At 43.3% G+C, this 23295-nt stretch overlaps 1 protein-coding gene across 1 annotated transcript in view; it reads left to right on the top strand.

The window, feature by feature from the left end:
- Positions 1 to 23295, top strand: part of POLR3A (RNA polymerase III subunit A) — a 205050-nt gene that overhangs the window by 33649 nt on the left and 148106 nt on the right. The window contains exons 5-7 of the mRNA XM_073571227.1: positions 7653 to 7807; positions 15463 to 15702; positions 17558 to 17720. Coding sequence (XP_073427328.1) covers positions 7653 to 7807; positions 15463 to 15702; positions 17558 to 17720 — 558 coding nt within the window. The remainder of the gene's footprint in view (positions 1 to 7652; positions 7808 to 15462; positions 15703 to 17557; positions 17721 to 23295) is intronic.

Below are 23295 nucleotides of genomic sequence, written 5' to 3'. Positions count from 1 at the left end.
CATCCATGTTTGTTAACTAATTTGGCTAAACAAAATATATATATATATATATTTTAAGAAACTTAGACTGTCAGCCCAGCCGACACATGAAAAACTTAAATACTACTGTCCCTGCTGTCCTCTGTAGCTCACTTGTCGTCATCTTCATCATCATCTTCTTCTTTGTTCCTATTCATAATCTGGAAAAGAAAAACAAGCTTTCCTGCTTTATTGGGTCCCAACCGATTTCTCAATTTAGAATGAATGAGTCCAAAGGAAGAGAATATTCTTTCAACGCCTGCAGAAGAAGCTACTGCTGTTAAAAGTGAAATCATTACTTGAACAGTCTCTAAATCCAAGCGCTTAAGTGACTTCCACCAGTTTACTGGTGTGACCTTCCTTAAAATATCTTCAGCAAACATATATTTCTTGAATGGTTCCCCCTTAGCTCTGAAGTTTATTATAGTTGGCATTAAAGATGGATGATTGCTGGATACCCATGTCATAGCTAACTCCTCTTCCTCAGCACTTAGGTTTTGACCCTGATATTGGATATTGACAATTTTTGCCAAAAAATGAGCTGGAGTCAGTGCTTGTCCCATTGGTTTGTTTACTGCTTGTAATTTAATTCTGTCCATGTGTAGTTCTGTTTTTAAGTCTTCACTCAGTTCCTTCCAAATTTCAACAGCATCCGCAATAAAACAGCTATTTTTCTGTATTTTGTTTAAAGCTTGAGAGATGGGTTTCAGGAAGCTCAGCATATGTTCAACATTTCTCTTAAGCCCAATGTTGAGGATTTTGGCCGTGACAGTGCCATCTATTTTATCTCGATTTTCTTCACAAAGTGTCATCAGAATAGGCCAGTTTTTGATATACTGCTCAAAACAGTCCACCACAGAGTTCCATCTAACATCTTGTGGGAGCGTTAGCTTGGTTCCACCCATCCTTTTCAGAGCTGCTGCAGCAAAATGATTATTACGGAAGTATTTAGCAATTTCAACAACATTAGCCTTTATTTCTGGAACACTTAAGTCTTTGTCTAAGAGGTGCAGCAAATGAGCACTGCAACCATATGTTATTAGCAGCTTTGTATTCCCTCCCTGCTCTTCTAAATCTCTTCTCATCTTGGATACGTTTGCAGCCTTGTCAGTGACCAATCTGCGTACTAGACATTTGAATTTTTGTTCACATGTCATTATAGCTTTTACTGCCACTTCTTGTAAGTATTCTGCTGTGTGTGCATTTCCTGACGTATCAGTTGTTTGTGCAAGGAAGACTTTACCTTCTGTTGTTATACAAGCACATACAATAGGATCATTGTGGACATTACTCCACCCATCAATACTTAGGTTAACAATTTTACCCTCCAGAGCTGTTGCACATTGCTCCATTTCTCTGTCATACACTTGATCCAGCACTTTCCCTGCAACATCAGCTCTGCTGGGTGGACTGTATCCTGGTCTCAGTGACTGAACCATATCAATGAAATGTGGGTTCTCAGTCAGACGGAAAGAAGAGTTCGTTGCATAAATAAACTGGGCAATTTTTTCATCAATCAACTCTTTTTCTAATCTGCTAGTTCTTATCACAAACCTATCTATGGTGGTTCCAGGAGGTAAAGGTTTTTTCTTCCTTTTGGGTGATGGTGATATGTGGCTGTGGGTGTCTGATGATGCTGCTGCTGCTAATGAAGCACTATCCTGGATGGATAACTCTGAAACTGTAGAACAGGATGATGGTGATCTTGGAGGTGGATAGTTTCCAGAATCCATGAATTCCCCTAAACAAAAAAAGTCAATGCTGTTATTTTATTGTTTATACAATTTCTGCTTATTGTACACAACACATCACTGCCCCTGCCCCAAAAGGAATATTTGTTTTTCTTCATAACTGTACCAAATGACAGTAACATGCAGTAATAATAAGAAATATAATTTTTCTCACACATGACAGTTCAGTCTTTAGAAATAGGATTCAATAAAAATGTTTACCAACCTGAAGATCCTGCCTGTTCAGAAGTGTTTCTTTGGTCATCTTCATCACCGCACTTCTCATGATGTTGCCTCATTCGCGCCACCAGGCCTTGCATCTCTTTGTTGCATCGTTTGCATTTTGCACGCATGCCTGCCTTACCGATAGGCGAAGGAGCATCATTAAAATATTCCCATACTGGGTCTCTTTTACGGCCTGCTGCCATTATGAGGAAAGAATGTAATAAACCTCAGATCGTACACACAAACAGATCCAGACTTGTCTGTCTGTGGCTATGCTGCAGTATTGTGCTCAAAGTTTCACTTTCATTTTCTTGTCTGCTTGCCCTTCCTCCTCCTCACACTTAGATTCACATTCTTCTTGTGTTGTGCAGATCTATTCCACTCCAAACAATCAGAAACATATTGTCTAACTTCTTGGACTTGGCACTGAAGGGGTTGATTCTGTATTCATAGGTTTGTAGAACAATAGGATTAAGGTCTTTTTCTCAACTCTGTTCATGTTGTAACATTTTTGCCATGAAGAAGAGGCTGGGACCTCTGCGGAGTCAAATTCAGTTTTGAGAACTGCGTAAGTAAAGCGAGCGTCTGTGATAATATAGTGGAGAAACTGCCCACTAATCCTACAGAAACCTCTGGAAGAGCATGGCATTGTGAATGTTACACATATACAGCCTTTATTCTACTGAGTTAAACAACTCCGCTTTATCTCATGATGGAAGAACCTTTGGATGGTAAAATATTTTCCTCAAAAAGCAGTTTATTGAAAAAAATCCGATTTAAATCAAAAAAATCCGATTTTTAATTTTTTTTTAAAAAAAACCATTGATTTTTATCCACCCTGCCCTGAGTTAAAAGAATATACTTGTCACTCATCCACTAAACGCTCTGTCGCGCATATATTACATATTTGGTTCCAGCGGTCTGGCGATGTGGGTGGATAACATAGAGCAGTGGTCCCCAACCTTTTTTGCACCAGGGACCGGTTTCAAGCAAGACCATTCTTCCATGGCCCGGTAGGGCGGGGATGGAGGTGTGGCAGGGGCGGGGCTTTGGTCATAAGGGGGCGGGGCTATGGACACGGTTGTAGTGTAGCAGTGCATACTTATAATTAAATAACATTTATAATGTGACTCAACTCACCATAGGTTTTGAATGAGTGCTCCATCACCCCCTTCTCCCCATCATTGCCTTCACCCCATCACTCCCCTCTCCCCATCATTGCCTTCACCCCATCACTCCCTTCTCCCCATCATTGCCTTCACCCCATCATTGCCTTCACCCCATCACTCCCTTCTCCCCATCATTGCCTTCAGCCCATCACTCCCCTCTCCCCATCATTGCCTTCACCCCATCACTCCCTTCTCCCCATCATTGCCTTCAGCCCATCACTCCCCTCTCCCCATCATTGCCTTCACCCCATCACTCCCTTCTCCCCATCATTGCCTTCACCCCATCATTCCCCTCTCCCCATCACTCCCTTCTCCCCATCACTCCCTTCTCCCCATCACTCCCTTCTCCCCATCACTCCCCTCTCCCCATCATTACCTTCACCCCATCACTCCCTTCTCCCCATCATTGCCTTCACCCCATCACTCCCTTCTCCCCATCATTGTCTTCACCCCATCACTGCTGTCTCTCCATCACTTCCCTCATGGCCTTCACCTCATGTCCCCATCTCCTCCAGGGCCAGGCTACACAAACACAGACCAACACACACATATATACACACACACACACACACACACACACATATTATACGTACACACACACCACCTCTCTCCTCTCACCTGCCCGCCGCCCGCGCTTCCTCGCTCTGACACAGCAGCGGCCGCGCTCCTCTCTGTGTCAGAGACAGGAAGCGCGGGCGGCGGGCAGGAAGCTGGACGGGTCCTTGCAGCTCCGCTCCTGCTATTCCCTCTTGCAGGCAGCGGAGCTGCTTGGATCGCTCCCTGCCGCCGCTACACACGCCGCCCCAGCCCCCGCTACGGCACTGACCGCCACTGGCTCCCCTTGTGTCCGCGGACCGGCAAGGGCACTGCAGCGGCCCGGTGCTGGGCCGTGGACCGGCGGTTGGGGACCCCTGACATAGAGCATGGCACTAGGGGGATCTCAGATCATAGCTCGGTTATCCTTAAACTTAAATATGGATAATTAAACAACGGGATAGTTTGAAAGTTGAATCCTTTCTGATTGAAGTTAATAGTGTCCCCCTATAGAACGATCGATTAATTGCATTGTTTCATCGAGTCTCATCCGGAACCTCAAGACATTAATCTATTTTGGGATGCCCTTAAGGCATACTTGAGGGGTTGCTTGTCCTCCACTATCTCTTATATTAATCGGGTAACCTCAATGGAGGGTGAGGAAATGGAGCGACGATTGAAAGACTCAGAGGCTACATATATAACTAACCAAACTAGTGGCAATAGGATTGAGTGGTTGGCTGCCCAGAGGTTATACGCCCAGCACATAGACACTAAATCTAAGCGTAAACTATTCTTCACCCGTCAATCTTATTTTGAACTGGGAAACCAGGCGAGTAAGTTTTTGGCCTATTTGGTGCGCCAACACAATACCTCCAATACAATACTGCAGATTCGTAAGGCAGATGGTTTACTGGTGTCTTCGACCGAGGAGATACTTGGTTGTTTTTATGACTATTACAGGACACTATATGAATCTAAAAGTGACTTTGATAATTTGGGATGCCTGGACTATTTATCAGATGTGGCATTCCCTACATTAGATCCTGAACAGCGAGCCCTTATGGACGCTGCATTCACCGCGGAAGAGAGAGAAAATGCTATAACGGACATGGCTTCTGGGAAGGCCCCTGGACCAGATGGGTTCCCCATTGAATTGTATAGGAAATACCAGGATTTACTGATACCATTTCTGGTGAAGGTATTTTGGGGAATTTGGGAAGGGAAGTCTATGCCTGATTCTTTTTATGAGGCTAATATCATAATGCTTAGGAAGGAGGGAAAGGACCCCTTGGAATGTGGATCTTACCGTCCTATTTCATTAGTGAATGTGGACTATAAAATTTTTACTAAGATCCTAGCTACCAGGCTGAACTCAATTATATTGAACCTTGTACATCCTGATCAAACGGGTTTCATGCCTGGTAAGAGCACTTCCATTAATATCAGACGGGTTCGGTCAATAGTCCAATATAGCTCCCTAATACCCGACAACAAATGGGCATTGGCGTCGTTAGATGCTGCCAAGGCTTTTGACGCTCTTGAGTGGCCTTTTCTCTCCGTGTGCTTGCAAAGATATGGCTTTGGTGATAAATTTATAAAATGGATCAAAATGCTATATATGAAACCCAAAGCCTGTATCATAGTAAATAACTCTATATCTGAGTCTCTTCCATTACATAGGGGGACTCGTCAAGGCTGCCCTCTCTCCCCCGCCCTCTTCGCTCTTGCAATTGAGGCACTGGCAATACGTATAAGGTCTTCCCCTGGCATTAAGGGAATTGATGTAGCGGGTCGGGTGGACACTATAGGTCTATATGCTGATATGGTGGTATTCATGGATGAAGGGGAAGAAACTTTGCCGCAAGTGATAGCCCTATTAGATAGATTCAGCAAATATTCAGGCTTATATATAAATTGGGAGAAGTCGGCTCTGTTACCCCTTTCTCATGCCCCGATGCCGCAGCTAGAGGCTCTCTCCTCACTGTCTATTGTATCTAATTTTAAATATCTGGGTGTCTACATATCCTGTGATAGTGCGGTTGATTCACAACTTAATATCCACCCACTGCTGGAACTAGTTAAAGTTAAATTTACATCCTGGAGCAAACTTCCGTTGTCTGTAGCCGGACGCATTAACTTGATTAAAATATTACTTCCCAAGCTTAGCTACTCCCTTCAGCACAGTGCTGTGATGGTGCCCAAATCTTTCTTTGTGAATCTCAACTCCTAGATCATGTCTTTTATATGGGGGAAAACTAGGCCCAAACTTAAATTGGCCACCTTACAAAGACCTAAAACGGGAGGTGGAGCGGCGCTACCAGATTTTTTTCCTGTATTATTTGGCTGGGCAAGCAAAAGCTTTAAGTAACTGGATGCTGGGTAGCTACATTCCCAACTCTGAAAGTCACCTGCTTCATCCTGCACAGACTGATTGCCCACTGGGTTTCCTTGAGTTAGAACTAATGCCCCTCGTCTGCTGCTCTTGCTCCGATTGGCACGATTAACATGGAGGAAAATCAAGAAAGTGACTGGTTTTAAAGATTTTATAGCTGAAATGCCCCTGTGGAATAATGATTATTTTCCAGAATTGCTAAACCACCCGTCCACTGAATTTTGGATTCAGCATGATCTCTCTTCGATGGGAGACTTATATGGTCAGGGGACTTTAAAGTCTTTTGAGCAATTTCAGGTCTCGCATGATATCCTAAGATCCCAATTTTTCCGCTATTTACAACTGAGATCAGCTTTTCAATCGCATGTGAGATGTAAGGGTGTAGGCCGAACTATTTCATCTCTGCCTCTGATTGGAATCCTTGAATCGCAGGGCCCTCAGGGTCTCATCTCCTCTTTATACACATACATGCTGTCAGCGGGAGCAGAATCTGCCATAAGTTCTGTCAAGAGAAAGTGGGAACGATTCATCCCTAATACGCAGGACGAGGAGTGGGAGGAGATTTTGGAATCTCCGATTGGAGTATCACCATCTATTAACAACAGAATTATATATAATCAGTCGTACTTGACTCCAACACGACTTTTTAGGATGGGTCGATTCCAATCATCAGAATGTTTACGGTGCCACTCTCCAGACGCAGATTTTATTCATATGGTATGGCAGTGTCCCACTGTCCTGCATTACTGGAGAGAGGTGACATCATTACTGTCATCCCTAGTACAAGCCCCGGTCCCTCTAGAGTCACTGGTCTGCTTGTTTGGGGTATGGTATGAGGAGATCTGGGATCGATATAATGGGGTCTTCCTGCGTGAGAGGTTATTTATGGCACGGAAGGTACTGGCATTACGGTGGATGGGAACTTTGTCCCCCTCCCTTAGAATTTGGATTGACTTGATGAATTTGATTGTTCCATACGAGCGCACGTTATACCAAAATAGGGGATGCCCGGGTAAATTTGAAAAGATTTGGGGGAGGTGGAACTCCTCTCATCTTACCCTGCAGGGTTGAGACATCACATACGAGATAGTATGCTGTAGGATACTAGGCTGCGAAATAGTAGATATAGGTTGATGTAGTGGTAGTCGTAGTTTAGTTTAGGAATTTCTGATTAGATTTCCTTATCCGAATAATAGGTTAAAGGCTTATGAGATTTGCTCGATATACATGTTTTATGATATATAACCAACTGTCCTTTGCGCATACTGGGAAGGTTATGTACAATGCTACCTTGTTTTTTAAAAAAATAGTGTGTAATTTCTTGGCTCTATATTTTATAATGGACGGAAACATGTATGCTCTGTGGAAAATGTTTATTACCATAGGCCAATTGTATGTTGTGCATTTTTTATGTCCTGAAGTTCAATAAACGAAATTGAAAAAAAAAAAAAAATATCCTCAGTTCTGCTAATATAACTATTTATTACCTCTACAAAAATAGAAAAGGTTAACATTTCTGTACAGTCCCAGATGGAACTCGAGGTTCTCCGATTAATTGTTTGTATTTTTATGCAATTGTAGGCCCTGTGAAGAAGTGTGGATTGCTTAAAATCATTCATGAAAAATACAAAACTACTAAAAAAGTGATAGACCCCATGGTGTCTCAGTTCTTACAGTCTTTTGATAATGCTATAGAGCACAACAAGGAGGTGGAGGCCCTCTTAGGGCGAGCTCAGGTGAGAGCATCTTTGTGAAACCTAATATTGTATATTTGCTACATTCTACATTATTACTGCTGCTTCTGCGTACCTCTTGGCTAGTTACGATTAAACAGGGAATGTCACCAAGGACTGGTTTCTATGGTTTTATGCAGACAAGATGACTGTGTACTTAAAATGATGCTCTAAAAATGCAGTCAGTGGATTGGGTTATGCATGCATAGATAGGTTTAGATTTCTCATTTGTTGCCCCTTGATAAGGACCATAGAAATTGTCAGTTAAAGGCCCATACATCTCACAGATTTAAAAGAAAACAAAGATGGAAGGGAGCAGTGAGAATAAGAGCAGAAACTGGATACATTTACCCGCATGATAGGTTCTCTATAAAGGGACTCTCACCAGGTTTTTGGTATGTAATCTTAGAGCAGAGTAAGGGCAGAGACCCTGATAACAGCAATGTATCACTTACTGAGCCGATTGCTGTTAGTTTGCTAAAATCCCTGTTTTCTCTGCTGCAGATTCACCAGTTCTCTGAATGCTGAGCTCTGAATAATCCACCCACACCACTGATTGGCAGCTTTTTGCCTATGCACAGTGCACAGAGAAAGCTGCCAATCAGTGATGGTGGTTGGGTTATACGGAGCTCATGAGTATGGCGTTCTACAGGACAGCGTGAAGTGACTCATGCTGAAATTAAGGTCTCTGTCTCTACATTATGATAAATTCCGTTTAAGTATTAGAACTATATACTGTCCCTCTTTTATTTTAACCTATTCACCTCTTCCTGACATGGCGATTTTTTTTTTTTTTTTTTTTCTTTTTTTTCCCCCCCCCCATTATTTTGCTTCCATTTTTTTTCCCCGCCTTCCAAGATCCGTATTTTATTTTCCATTCCACATAGCCGTATAAAGGCTTGTTTTTTTTACAGGATGAATTGTATTTTTGATGGACTTCATTCAATGTACTGCTAAACTGTTGAAAAGCTCCAAAATGCTGTGAAATTGCCCTAAAAACAGTTCTGCAATTCTTTTTTTTTTTTTTTTTTTTTTTTTATGCCATTGTGCAGCACAAATCACCAGGCAATATGATTCTCTAGGTTAGTACGATTATGCGGATACCAAACTCTGGGGGTTTTTGTGTTTATTTTAGTAGTGGAAAAAAAAACGTTTTGGTTTGTCATTGGAGATGCTTGAGGGGTTGGTTCTTGTGTGTTGAGCTGAAGTTTTTAGTGATGCCATTTTTGGATAGCTACAATGTTTTGATCCCTGCTTCTTGAAGTTTTTGGAGTGTTTTGTCTACCAAAAATCTCAATTCTGGTGTTTTGAGAATTTTTTTTTCTTTTTTTTTTTTTTTTTTCTCTTTACAGCATTTACCAATAGCGTTAGTTCGTTTTATGTTTTGATCAGTCTTTTACAGACAAGGTGACACCAGATACACAGTGACATATAAAAGTTAGGGAACCCAGGGCCAAAGTTACTGTTGTCAACAGTTAAGCAAGTTGAAGATTAAAGGATCTCTAAAAGGGCTAAAGTTAAAGATGACACATTTCATTTTAAGGAAAAAAAAAAACAAAAATAAAAACCCGTATATACTCAAGTATAAGCCGACCCGAATATAAGCCGAGCCCCCTAATTTTGCCACAGAAAGCTGGGAAAACTTATATAAGCCGAGGTTGGTGCTGCACAAGGGTTAATGGTGGATCAAAAAGATGCTCCATTGATAAATACCCCCCATAAAATGCTGCACAAGGGTTAATGGTGGCCCAAGAAGATGCTCCATAGATGCATACGGCCCATATATTGCTGCTGCAATTAAAAAAAAAAAAAAAAAAAAAAAGACATGCTCACCTCTCGTCGCTGGGGGCCAAGTGCCGGTGTCCTGAGCAGGCGGGGACACCGACGCGCTATGAGGGACATTACCGGACGTGTCCTATTTGGAGAGCCCATGGTGTGCCTAAACAGTGGAAACCCACCACAAGTGACACCATTTTGGAAACTAGACCCCTCAAGGAATGTACTTGGATGCGTGGTGAGCACCTTGAACCTCCAGGTGCTTCACATAAGTTTATAACATTGAGCTGTAAAAAAAAAAAAAATCACATTTTCACCACAAAAATGTTATTTTGGACCCAAATATTGGATTTTTGTAAGGGTAACAGGAGGAATTGCACCATACAATTTGTTGTTCAATTTCTCGTGAGTACTCCCAATACCCCATATGTGGGGAATACTTTGGAGGCTCAGAAGGGAAGAGGTGCCATATTGGAGTTGAGATTTTGCTGGAATGGTTTGAGGGTGCCATGTCACATTGTCAGAGCCCCTGAGGTACCAGAACAACAGAAACCCCCCTATATGTGAACTCATTTTACAAACTACCCTCCTCAATGAATTCATCTAGTGGTGCAGTAATTGACACCACATGTGCCTCACAGAATTTTGTACCACTGAGAGGTGAAAGAATAAATTACATTTTTTACCATTTAAAATGTTGTTTTAGCCCCAAGTTTATTTTTCTACAGGCTAATAGGATTTTTTTTAGTTATTTTTTTTTTTTTTAGCAACAAACTGAGATTTATTTTACCTGACAGCATCCTGCATGTAATCGGGAAATATGTTTCAGGCACAGTGTAAGCTCCGAAGGCAAGGAGCCCCAGATTTTACTGTTATGGCTTGCAGGTGCCATGATCCACTGAAAGAGCGCATGAGGAGCCAGAACAGCAGAGCTCCCCATAAGTGACCCCATTTTATCAACTACACCTCTCAACGAATTTGAGTTTATCTAGGGGTACAGTGATCATATTGATACCACGAGTGTGTCACAGAAATTAAAACCATTGGGCAATGAAGAAAAAATAAGAATTTTTACCACCAAAATCTTGTTTCAAACCCTACATTATACATTTTCATCCTAGAAGATCAGGATCCCCTCTAAAGTGACCCCATCTTTGAAACAATACCCCTTGGGGAATGTGTTCACAGGTGTAGTGACTATTTTGACTCCATGGGTATTTTCCAGAAACAAGCAGCAATGAATGTTGCAGAGTGAAAATTGCCAAGTGCCGCTGTAGTGACCAGTACGTTGCAGCCACCAGTATGTTATGCCCAGCCCATGCTTCTGGAGGCATGCACCCTTAAGTTAGGCGTGCTCTCATCACTTCAGAAATGCCAAACGTGGAAGCAATATGTGGTTTAGGTACACTGTGGTGCTCAGAAGGGAGGGGGGTATTTGGATTTGAGAGCGTAGAATTTGCTGAATGAGGAGCCATGTCGCCTTTCCAGAGCCTTTGTACTACCTATAATGTGGTATCCCCCTATATATTCGTTAACAGATGACAAACCTGAGTGGGGACTTGCTTTTTTTGTGGATTGAGTTGAAGCTTTTATTGGGAACGTTTTGCATAACGTTTTTGATCATAGTTATCCGGCACTCCTTCACTGACTACTTACTTCGAGGTTTCCATCTAAATCTTGTGAGTGGGGCATGGCCAAGAGGTGAATGCAGTAGGACATGTTTGCTTGAAGCTCCTGCCATATACATCCTGTAAAAGCCATTAGAGCTGTGGGTGAGTGATAGAAACCAGACTCATTGCTGCCACAGACTGCCTGGAGTCCTGAGGTGTGAAATCTGGGGCTGGAGGTGCAAAGACGAGATCAAAAAGACAAGGGAGAGAGAAGGAAGGAGTACAGGCTGGAATCCAAGATGGCCCCCGCACAGCAGGAGAGAGGAGGCAGCTGCAAAACTCCAAAAGTTTGCTAGCAGGTCTGCTTCCACTAGCATGACAGCAAAAAGGTCAGTACAAGAACTGGGGTCAGCAGCTGGAGGAGGATCCAGATATATAGAGCATTGCATCTGGAGGTAGACAGAGACACAGATTCCTCAGATATGGAGATGCTGCTGGCACAGAGTGCAGAGGTGGGGGAAGGGAGTTTTGAGGTAGGAGATAATGCTGCAGAGGCTTCAATAGACTCCCCTTCTCTGCAAGATGTCCTTAATGCTGTGAATACAAGAAGTCCTGGTATTAATAAACTGCTGTGCCAAATACAGGATTCGATTTCTACCATATGTCATGATGTGCAGAAAGGGGCAGAATGCACAAAAGCAGAGGAGGGCAGAATGAGTGTGTTGGAAGATGCATTTGCCCCAGTGTGCAGGGAAGTGCAGAATCATACACAGGCGATTAATGCACTGATGGAAAAAGTGGATGATTTGGAGAATCGGTCGCAAAGAAATAACATCAGGCTGATGGGGGTCCCTGAGATAAGGGAGGGGAAAGAGCCAGACAGCTTCTTTGAAAAATGGTTGCTGGAGACTTTTGGAAGGGACACTCTTGCTCCATTATTTGCTATTAAAAGAGTTCATAGAGTGCCCACAAGACCGAGACTGGTGGGCAGTTCCCCTAGGCCATACTGATAAAAAATATTACACTATAAAGACCAGGACATTATCCTGAGAAAAGCAAGGGAGAAACAGGATATAAAGCTGGGGGGACAGAGTTTTTCTTCCTGGATTTTTCTGCCGAAGTCCAGAGGAGAAGATCCCTGTTTTTGGACATAAAAAGAATGAGGACACTGGGCCTGCAGTACTCAATTATATAGCTAGCCAAGCTTAGGGTGGTAGCACTTGGCACTACCACATTCTTTAATTCACAGAAGGATGCACTTAGGTGGATCCTCTGAATCCTCTGTGACCCCCTGCTGTAATGTCAGTATTGTCTTTTGCAATTAACTTTCGTTCATGGGAAAACCCCTTTAATGTGACCGGTTTCCTCTGCTTGCAGACACGTCGCGCATCTGCCGCCGGGATCAGCCGAATGATTTTCTGCGCCTGCACGGAATTTGTGCAAGCGAGGTGTGACGGTCTTTCACTGGTGGTACCGCGCAAGAGACAGTGTGAGTGTGGTGCGACGGTGTTCTGCTACTGGTACCTCGCAATAGGTTGGTACCAGCATCAGTTTCCACATTGAGACACCCATCACTTGTTTTTTGCGGGACAAGATGACATTTTCAGCAGTACTTTATTTATATCAGTTTTTTTGATCGCGTGTTAGGCTAGTTTCACATTAGAGTTTACGGCCGCAGCGTTGGGCTGCGCACGGCCGCCGCTAAGCCCCGCCCCCTACCGTGCCTCCGCCGGTAGCTCCGCCTACGGGAGCATGACGCTGCATGCGTCCCCTATCTTTATCACTGGGGACGCAGGCCGTGCGCAGTATGCATTTGGCGGCGCATGCGTCCTTTTGACGGTGCGCCGACCAGCGCCAAACGCAACCTGTTGCAATTTGGTTGCGCTCGGCGCACCGTCAAAAGGACGCATGCGCCGCCAAACGCATACTACGCACGGCCTGCGTCCCCAGTGATAAAGATAGGGGACGCATGCAGCGTCATGCGCCCATAGGCGGAGCTACCGGCGGAGGTGCTGCAGGGGCGGGGCTTAGCGGCGGCCGTAAACGCTAATGTGAAACTAGCCTTATTCCACTTTTTGTTCTGCAGTATGATGATAAAGCATTTTTTTGCCTTGTTTTTTATTTTTATGGTGTACACTAAAGGGGTTAACTAGTGGGACAGCTTTATAGGTCGGTTCGTTGCAGACAGCAATACCCAATATGTGTACTTCTATTGTATCTATAAATCAATATTTGAATGAAAAAAATATATGAGCAATGTTTTCCTTTTTGTTTATTTTTTTTAAATATTTTTAGTTATTTATAAAAAGTTTTCACTTTTTTTTTTTTTTTTTTTTTTAATTAGTTCTTTTAAATTTTAATTCTTTTAACTTAGTACTTTTAACTATTTTACTTAGTTGCACTATGGGACTATCATTTTTTGCAGGCTGATCGCTTGTACAGCATGGGGATGCAGCAGCATCCCCATGCTGTATAAACTCAACTCTGCACTGACAGAGAAAGTTGCTGATGCACTGCGCATGATCAGCAAGTTTCCTAGCTCTGGTGACCCGGATGTCGTCATGACATCGGGTCACCATGGCAACGATCGGGACACCACTTCTCCCTGCGGGGTCTCCGATCCTAAGGCAGATGGGCTATCAGCCCTTTGCCTGCTCTCGGAATGCTGCTGTCTCGTTCGATCGCAGCATTTTGGGGGTTTAAGTGCCGGGAGCCGTGTGTGACCACTCCTGGCACTTAGTGCCGAGTGTCAGCTGTCAGAATCAGATGACATCCGGCCGCGATCACCCACATGCGGTATATGGGCGATCGCAGATGTAATAATCCGTCCCTGGTCAGATAGACCCAGGTCAAATGGACAGATTATTACATTTAATGTCAGAAAGGGGTTTTTAAAAAAACAAAAAAAAAACTCAGTCTCTGATGATCCCTGGAGCACTAGCAAATCATCAAAGCCTTTATCATCAAATGCAAAGAACTTGATATCACAACAAACCTGTCGAGAGGGCTGCACACTAAAACTTTCAGCTCAGGTAAGGAGGGCATTAATCAAAGAGGCAGCACAGAGCAAAGGTAACCCTGAATTTGCTGCAGAGTTCTCAAGCAGAGACTGGAGTATCTGTCCATACGAACACAATAACTCGTACACTCTATAGGGGTGACTTTTATGGAAGAGTGGGCATAAAAAAAGCATCTACTTACAATTAATGTGTAAGTCTCGTTTTGAGTTTACCAAAAGATATGTTGGAGACTCCCCAAATTTATGGAGGAAGGTCCTGTGGTCAGATGAGACCAAAACTGAATTTTTGGCCACCAAGATAAATGTTATGTCTGGCGCCAAATCAACACCCCAAGAACACCATTCCCATAGTGAAACATGGTGGCAGCATCATGCTTTGGGGGTGTTTTTCAGGAGCAAGGACAGGGACAAAGATCCAAGTCGAGGGCAAGATGGATGGTGCGAAAAGCAGAGAGATTCTTGAGCAAGACTTGTTTCAGTCTGTCTTTGATTTGAGACTGGGATGGACCCAAAGCATACTGCTAAATCATCATTCTAGTTTTTTTGAAGGGAAAACTTGTAAATGTTTTGGAGTCAGCTAGTCATAGCCCAGATCTTATCAAATTGAGACTGTGTGGTCAGACTTGAAGATTGCTGTTCACCAGTGGAAACCATCTAACATGAATGAACTGGAACAGTTTTGCCATGAGGAATGGTAAAAATCCCAGTGGCAAGATGTGGAAAGCTCATAGAGACTTAACCAAAGCAACTTGCAGCTGTAATTGCCACAAAAGAAGGCTCTACAGAGTACTGACTTTAGGGAGTGAATGGTTTTTCACACTGAAGTTTTCAGTTAATTTGTCCCAATTTTTGTTGTTGTGAAGAAAACCACAAAGTTCACAGTTGTAGGCATGTTCTTTACATGAACTAGTCCAAACCCTCAAAAAAAGTGAAATTCCAGGTTGTGACGTACCAAAACACAAATGTCAATGGTCTTGGGGGTGTGAATACTTTTGCAAGTCACTGTATATTTGCTGTTAGAGTCCGGTGATGGCTGTGTAACACAGCCAGTGTCTGCTAGCAGGCTTGGCTCCGGACCGTGCATCAAAAGAAGGGAACCTGACATATGACTTTAACGGTACGTCATATTTCAGTAAAGGTGTGAGTTTTTGCCACTAAAAATGGTTACGGCTCATCCAAATCTTATACCATAAATGTTGGTGATCATGCTTGAGAAAATTCTGCCTAATGTCTTGATATCCGATTCTTTCCAGGAAAATTTAAACCCATTAGTTGTGTTAAATATTCTGAGACGGATCCCAGCTGAAGATGTGCCTTTATTACTCATGAATCCAGAAGCTGCTAAGCCTTGTGACCTTATCCTCACCAGACTTCTCGTGCCTCCCCTCTGTATCCGGCCTTCAGTAGTGAGCGACCTGAAATCTGGCACCAATGAAGATGACCTTACTATGAAGTTGACAGAAATAATTTTCCTAAATGACGTAATTAAGAAGGTGAGGTGACTGTTTTTACCTGTAGTTTACTTTTCTGATCAGAAATTTCCTTTGAGTATTTGCAGTGCGTTTTTTTTTCTGTGTCAATGCGTATTTTTAGTGGTTTTTCACCCATTGACTTTAATTCACTTAGTCAAATCTGCAGCAAAAACGCAGGTATAAGGCCATGTGCACACGATACAGATTTGCAGCGTTTCCGCAGCGGATTTTACCGCGCAGAAACGTTGCATATCCGCATTGTGATGTACAGTACCTTTAAAATGAATGAAAAAAAAAACCGCTGTGCAGACGCTGCGGATTTTTCCTGCGGTACAAAATCCGCAGCATGTTACTTCTTTTGTGCGGTTTTCTATCTCCCCTGTCACCAAATCCGCAGGGGGAAGACCGCAATGGAAAACCGCACAAAAACCGCATGAAAACCACGTGAAAAATGGAAGAAATCCGCAGGAAAAATGCAGGTCATTTGACCTGCGGTTTTCTTCCATTCTGCACGGAAAAATCCGCAGGGCTCAAAACTCTGTCTGCACTCAGCCTAAAAATATTTGTGTATTTCCTGAGTTTTTCCGGACTTCCTATGGTGTTTCCCACGTTGTCATGTGATCGGCGGTAATGCTACCACCTGTAACCATACTGCGGTCAGAGCGCTGCGGGGTCTTGATGTCAGCGTGACCCCGCAGCGATACTGTGACTTGCAGGATAAAGCTTTACCGCAGGTCAGCAGGCGTCGGCTGATGAGTCTACTACTACCATGAGGCTATGTCTTCTGTCACTGAAAACAGTGATAGCAGGCGCCCATGATGGGAGAAGTAGTCTCTAGTCAGCCAGCGTCTGTGCTCGAACTTAAAAAAGCAAAAAAAAAAGTTAAATTTAAATACATATTAAAATAAAAAAAGATAGGACATAATACTCTCCTTGCACCAAATCCCTGATGCCCATGTGCTTTGTAAACAATCAAAAATAATGAACAACCATATACTCTCCTGTCTGCCGAAGTCCACATAATTCAGAGTGTCCCGTGGCGATCTCACTTTTAGAACAGTCATATTGGGAGATGTGACTGCTCTAACCGGCCTCCGGCTACACACTAACAAGAGCATCATCGCTCCCGCAGTGTATAGCGCTGAGCTGCCGTGAGGGAGGTCACACGAGTTCATCAGCTGATGAGCTCAGGTGATGTCGCGTACAGAACCACTGCTGCGTGAGAGCTTTCTCACGCAGTGGTTGTTTCTTAATTGAGATCACCGGGGCTCATCAGCTGATTGACTTCAGTGAACTCTCTCAGCGCTAGACACTGTAGGAGTGATTACATGCTCCTGTCAGCGTGTAGCTGGCTTTCCTTGAAAGCAGTTACTTTGACTGTTCTCAAAGTCATCAGGATTGTCATGAGACAATATGGATTAACACCTTACCGACATTGTACGTGTTATTACGCCGATGTCTGTATCCCTGCCTTTGATGGGGTCTCTGGCGGTGAGCCCACATCTTTCCTGGGAAATGTCAGTTGTTTTAAACAGCTGACATCTGCCCGCAATAGCCGCGGGTAGAATATCGATCCATCCGTGGCTATTAACTAGTTAAATGCCGCTTTCAAACGCTGACAGTGGCATTTCAATGGTGCCTTTGGCCATTGGGCCGGAAATACGCACACCAGTGACTCGCGTCATGTAATCTGTGTATACAATGCTATATTAAGCTGACTACACAGGGTTTAAACACTATATACCAACAGATTATCCCTATATCTACAGGTAAGTAGCTTTTCTGGATGTGTCAGGCTCTCTTTTTTTATAGCTAGACTATAATTTCCTGAATAGGTTATAATGATGTAATCGTTTGTTTTTTGTTTTTTTTAAAGCATAGAATCTCTGGAGCCAAAACTCAGATGATCATTGAAGATTGGGATTTCCTTCAGTTGCAGTGTGCGCTTTACATAAATAGTGAACTATCTGGAATTCCTTTAAATATGGCCCCTAAAAAATGGACACGTGGCTTTGTTCAAAGACTAAAGGGGAAGCAAGGTACAGTCTATTGCAAACAAATGTTCCTTAACATCTAACCTTCCCTGATGTCGGTCACTCAACTGTTAAATGTCAGTTTATTAAATAGATGGTCTCATGTTTGATCTGCAGCCTTGCACCGCTCCCCTGCCTCCTGGCTTCCTTTTTACTGAGAACACTGTTCCCTAAGATTGACAGTTCAGTCTGGCCACTGTTCCGAACTGCATGCTCTCCAATACTAGCAAAGGCTATGTTGTCTCTCCATCATCAGAGAAGCATAGGTGCTCTGACACTGGCCACTTTCAGAGCAGCATTTGCAAACTGTATAGAAAATGACAAGTGTGCCTTACTTGTCCAGCCATTTTTTAGGTAGCTGGTATCCCGAGGCGCCAAGCTATAAACTATACAATTCAAAATCCCTCTTTTTGAAAATGGAAAGGATTTTTAATTAGAATTTTTAGTTCAAATGTACACTAATCCTTAGAGATACTGAATTTGGTGGTTTTCCCTTTAATTAAACTTTTAACGATAGGTGATCAATATAATTCGGGTGTCACTGCTGGGAATCCCATCAATCCCAGAAGTCTCTTGATTTAAAGGAATAGTAGTGCTCCTATTCCATCTTTGTCTATGAGACTAACAGAACTGCTATTTGTCTCTTAGAAGGGAATGAATCAGTAGAAAAGCATGTAAGCAAAGGCCTCCACACGGGGAACTGCAGAGCAGATTGGCGGCAAATGAATCACTATTTTGCCTGTTCAAATGGAATATCTTTTTCTTTTTTTTTTTTCTGGTGGACTTGTCACATTGGGGGGAATTGATAAAGACTGACATATTATGACCTAGTCTTGATCTAGGGTTTGCTAGAGTAAAAAGCAGCAATTTGAGAATAATAAAACATGTATACAAACCAACTAGGGTAGTATAAACTTTCCCATATGTGTGTGTTTGTGTGTGTATTTATGTGTATATATACAGTAAATCAGACAGCCACAGTGGTGGACAATCTGTCTGAAAGATCCAGAAAAAAAATACACATGCCTATATAAGACTGTGGTCAAAATGATGCATATTAGACAATGAGAAGTCAATAGTGTCTCCTGAAATCGAGTGACAAAAAATATGGAAATCTCTCACCCGATGTAGGTTCTCCACAGGGTAAGTAGAAAATACTTAATCCGATAAACCATGGAGGGAATCCTCATCATATCTGGGATGAGCAGAGTCAGGATCATTAGCTTTAGTATGCCCTATAGGAAATACAGTTCCTCTATATGCCCCATGACAAGGGCAGTCCACAGCTTGCCCTCAGCTGGCGTTGACCTGAAATAGCCTTGTGTTTCTCCTGTAATAGGTCTTCAAGCATCATATAAAATCAAAGGCTATGTGTCCACTGCCCAGTATCAACCCTGCTTTCTGTCAGAATGGTGTCTCAGAGAGCAAACTCAAGTCCTTCATTTAAATACTGGGTCAGAAATACCATATGACATGTTCTCAGCTGTTCATAATGCTGCAGATCCTCTTGGCACGCACGCCGGAGGTCGTGACTCGCATACCTCGTTCAAAATAATACACGCCTCCTGGCCCGTCATTGCAGGGTCACATGATTAGCAGCATAGTGTTGCCATGCGACTGAGCGCATCATTCATAGTGAACCGCATAATTAAACCATATACCTTCAGGGCCTATTTATTCCTTAACAATATACAGCACCAGTGTTAGAAACCGCCCACTCGTCCACTGACACCGAGGCTAAAGATAACGAGACTAAAAATAAAGGTCAACGTGGGAAAAGTCGGAGAAGAGGACAGGGACATGAATACCAAAAGGGGAGGGAAATATATGGTACTGGGGCTCATTTTCTAGACATTACCCTTTAAGAAACCGATTTAGCCTCCCAGAACACTCACAATTAAAGTTTGACCTTCAGGTCATCAATCTATCCTCTCGGGTACTAAATAATGGTTTTAAGAAAAGGCCTTTCTTTTGTCCCTACATTAGACTTTGACCTGTTTTAATATTGTGAAGGAGTTTAACTTATTTGCTCGAAAACTTAAATGGAAGAAATATTTTGCAAGACAGAATAAAGACCTGTGTAGATATTTGGGTATTCCTCCTAAGGCCAGGTTCACATAGCGTTAATGCAGTCCGTTCAACGCATAGCATTGACGGACTGCATTAACGCTACTCCCACAACGCGATTGCGTTATGTGATCCCGCTAGCACAGATACTTCATCTGCGCTAGCAGTGACTTTCCCTCTGACTCTGCAGCCCATGTCCGAGGGTCCGTCACAGAATTAACTGCACATTGCTAACGCATGAGGATTATGGCATGCGTTAGCAATACGCTCATCTACAGCAGTGTATGGGTGCGTTAGCGGCATTAACGCTATGTAATGGATGCGTTATGGAACGGAAGCGTTAAACGCACCCCCTAAACGCTATGTGACAGAGTTGACTGCTAAGGGCCTGTTTTCAGATCTCAAAAAAAATAAGATGCCTCCAAGTTTAAATGATGTTTTAGCCATAAATGTGTGCCATAGATGTTTTGTAAACATGGTAACAGAGGATTTCCTTTACTTCCCAAAAAAAAGGTTATCCCCTCCCAATTATGACTACAGTAGGTTAATTATAACATTGAGAGAATGTCAAAAATAAAATCCAGAAAATTCCATTGTATAAGGCCGGTTTCACATTTGCGTTAAAGGCCGCAGCGTTGGCCTGTGCACGGCCGCTGCTAAGCCCCACCCCCTGGCGCGCCTCCGCCGGTAGCTCCGCCTCCGTGTGCATGACGCTGCATGCGTCATGCATCCCCTGTCTTTATCACTGAGGACGCAGGCCGTGCGCAGTATGCGTTTGGCGGTGCCTGCGTCCTTTTGACGGTGCGCCGAGCGCAACCAAATTGCAACAGGTTGCGTTTGGTGCTGGTCGGCACACCGTCAAAAGGACGCAGGTGCCGCCAAAACGCATACTGCGCACGGCCTGCGTCCTCAGTGATAAAGATAGGGGACGCATGCAGCGTCATGCGCCAGGAGGCGGAGCTACCGGCGGCAGGGGGCGGGGCTTAGCAGCGACCGTGCGCAGGCCGACGCTGCGGCCTTGAACGCAAATGCGAAACCGGCCTAAAATATTTAAATTTATTTGCATTATGCAATGAGAAATAAGTATTTAATCCCCTACCAACCATTAAGAGTTCTGGCTCAGTCTTAATAATTTAGGGATGATCTGTGAAGAGGAGTGGACCAAAATTCCTCCTGACATGCGTGCCAACCTCATCATCAACTACAAACAATGTCTGACTGCTGTGCTTGCCAGCAAGGGTTTGCCAACAAGTATTAGGTCTTGTTTGCCAGAGGGATCAAATACTTATTTCCCACTGCAAAATTAGGGGACATTTGGAAAAGATCCTTTGTGTCACTTATAGAAAGCATAAATCTTTGAAGGAAAGGCTTGTTCAAAGCCATTTCTTCACACCACACTCTAAGATATGGCAGTGTTCATGTTGCACTGTGAGGGTAGAGGTCCTCAAACCGTTCCTGAAACTTGGACCTTAACTATCCCTGGGGCATGAGGATAGGGACAGGGAGGAATAAATTGAATAGTAATAAAGACAAGGAGATCAACACTCACGTTCTACAGCAAACTACAGATCACTACAACTACTACTCCAGCTACACAGCTTAGCACTTAGCACAGGAAGAAAATTCTTTCACCAGCAAGGAAGAAATGCCCACAGCTAGTATATGTAGAGAGTAGATGATTAGCAGCAGAAGAATGTTCCCAGCCAGCATGGAAAGAGTCCTTAACCCCTTCAATGCTGAAAGAAAGGAAATCCATTTAAAATAGAACAAGAATCACACCATCTCTAAACAGGACCTGCAATCCATTACCTGTTGTGACCTTCTAACTCAAGGTCTCCCAGAGGTACGTGACACCCTTGAGACCGTACCCCACGGTGATGACACATACAATTTAGTTAAAATTAAATGTTTTGCTTGGGTTAGTCAAGAAGGACAGACAATTGTTCATATAAGCTGGATGTTGACTGTTGGCTTGCTGTTGTTTACTGCTACTCATTGTCTGATATTTTTGAGGGACAGGGACATAAGGTAATTGAACAATAGATGTTTAATATGTTGATTTAACATTGTACCAGGCCAGCTAGTTTGTTGACCTGCAAAACGGAGAAGGACGAACTGTGAAAATTGTTTACTCAATGAAAGTTAAACTCATCTCACCTCCCCTCCTTGACCTGTGGATGGTGGCTTGTAGGACAGGTCTGTATAAGGGGGATATGCCTGTGTATCAAGTGTGATTTGACAGAAAAGCAGCTAGGGCACCATGACTCCATAAAAAAACTCTACCTGGACAATATGGCTCCATCAAGAAGGACCTAGAGTATGGCCAGAGCCATGGCGGTCTTCAACGACTCAAGAGTTTTGTAAAGCACAAATGCGTCTTCTAGTCTTTCAGACATGCTCTGACAAAACTGACTCCTAAAAGCAGGATCAGTCCACCGGGTGTCAGTAGCCGATCCATGGAACTGTGAGCAAAATTCTTCTGCCAGCCAGTCTCTCTGCTGGAGCTTCTGGAGCTTAGACTTAGCAAGGTAGACATGATATGGATCATCATACATGAGGCCTAGTGCCAAAGAAAAACCATCAACCAATCTGAGAGCTAGCGAGTCTGATGGAAATGAAAAGGCCCAGTATTAAGGATCTCCTTGAAGGAGGAAAATAACAATCCCAACCAGTTGCTCCTCCCAGATTAACGAGGATGAAGCCTAAAGTAAAGCTTGCAGGCTTCACAGAGCATAGCAAATTGATCCCGTCCCCCAGAAAACCTATCCAGGAGGGCCAACCTCTTATAAAAAGTACTCACGTGCTCTTAAAATACAAACAAAAATCATGGGCCTGGATTTACATTCCTGAAACCGGAAGTTGACCATAATCCCTTGCGTGTGCTCCACTCACCGGAAGTGCGATGGATATTTTAATTGAGGAAGGGCACTATAAGATGGAGGCAGCTAGATGCAGCAGTGTAGCAGCACATTTTCATGTGGGCCTGGATGCGCCTCCCCTGATGAGTCAAGTGTGATGAAATGCGTCAGGAAGGGAGGCCAAGATTAGGACGCCCACCGGATCATGAAAGAGGAAGTGGTATTGGAATAATTGAATCCCCCCTCAAGTACCCGATGAGAGCGTTCCAATTAAGTGCTATTTTTGACTGAATTTGATATGGGTCAATGGTTGATTATGCACTTTATAAATGGCTGCAAACATTGAGCAGTGCAAATTTGACTCAAGAATTGTATGTGTCAACATTGCCAGTATATTTTGTAATTTGCTGCAAATAATGTTCTTAAAGGGACACATGGCTGGGAAGTGCCAGGAATCCCATCTTTGTGCATACTGTGGCCTTTTGATAAGGAGAGTATGACACACAGAGGTTTGCTTCCTTGATGTCTCAGTTTGATTTAGAATGTGCATTAATATTAATAAGCACTAACTGTTTACAAACCAGGTTATGGTTTTGATAACCGATGCACTAAGACCCAGGGCTGTGGAGTCGGTGCTCATTTTGGTGGAGTCGGAG

Source organism: Dendrobates tinctorius, unplaced genomic scaffold, assembly GCF_039654945.1.
Source record: "Dendrobates tinctorius isolate UK_male_01 unplaced genomic scaffold, ASM3965494v1 ptg000028l, whole genome shotgun sequence".
NCBI classification, from domain to species: Eukaryota; Metazoa; Chordata; class Amphibia; order Anura; family Dendrobatidae; genus Dendrobates; species Dendrobates tinctorius.
The sequence above is the reverse complement of the archived record's forward strand: the minus strand, read 5'-3'. Positions and strand labels throughout refer to the sequence as shown.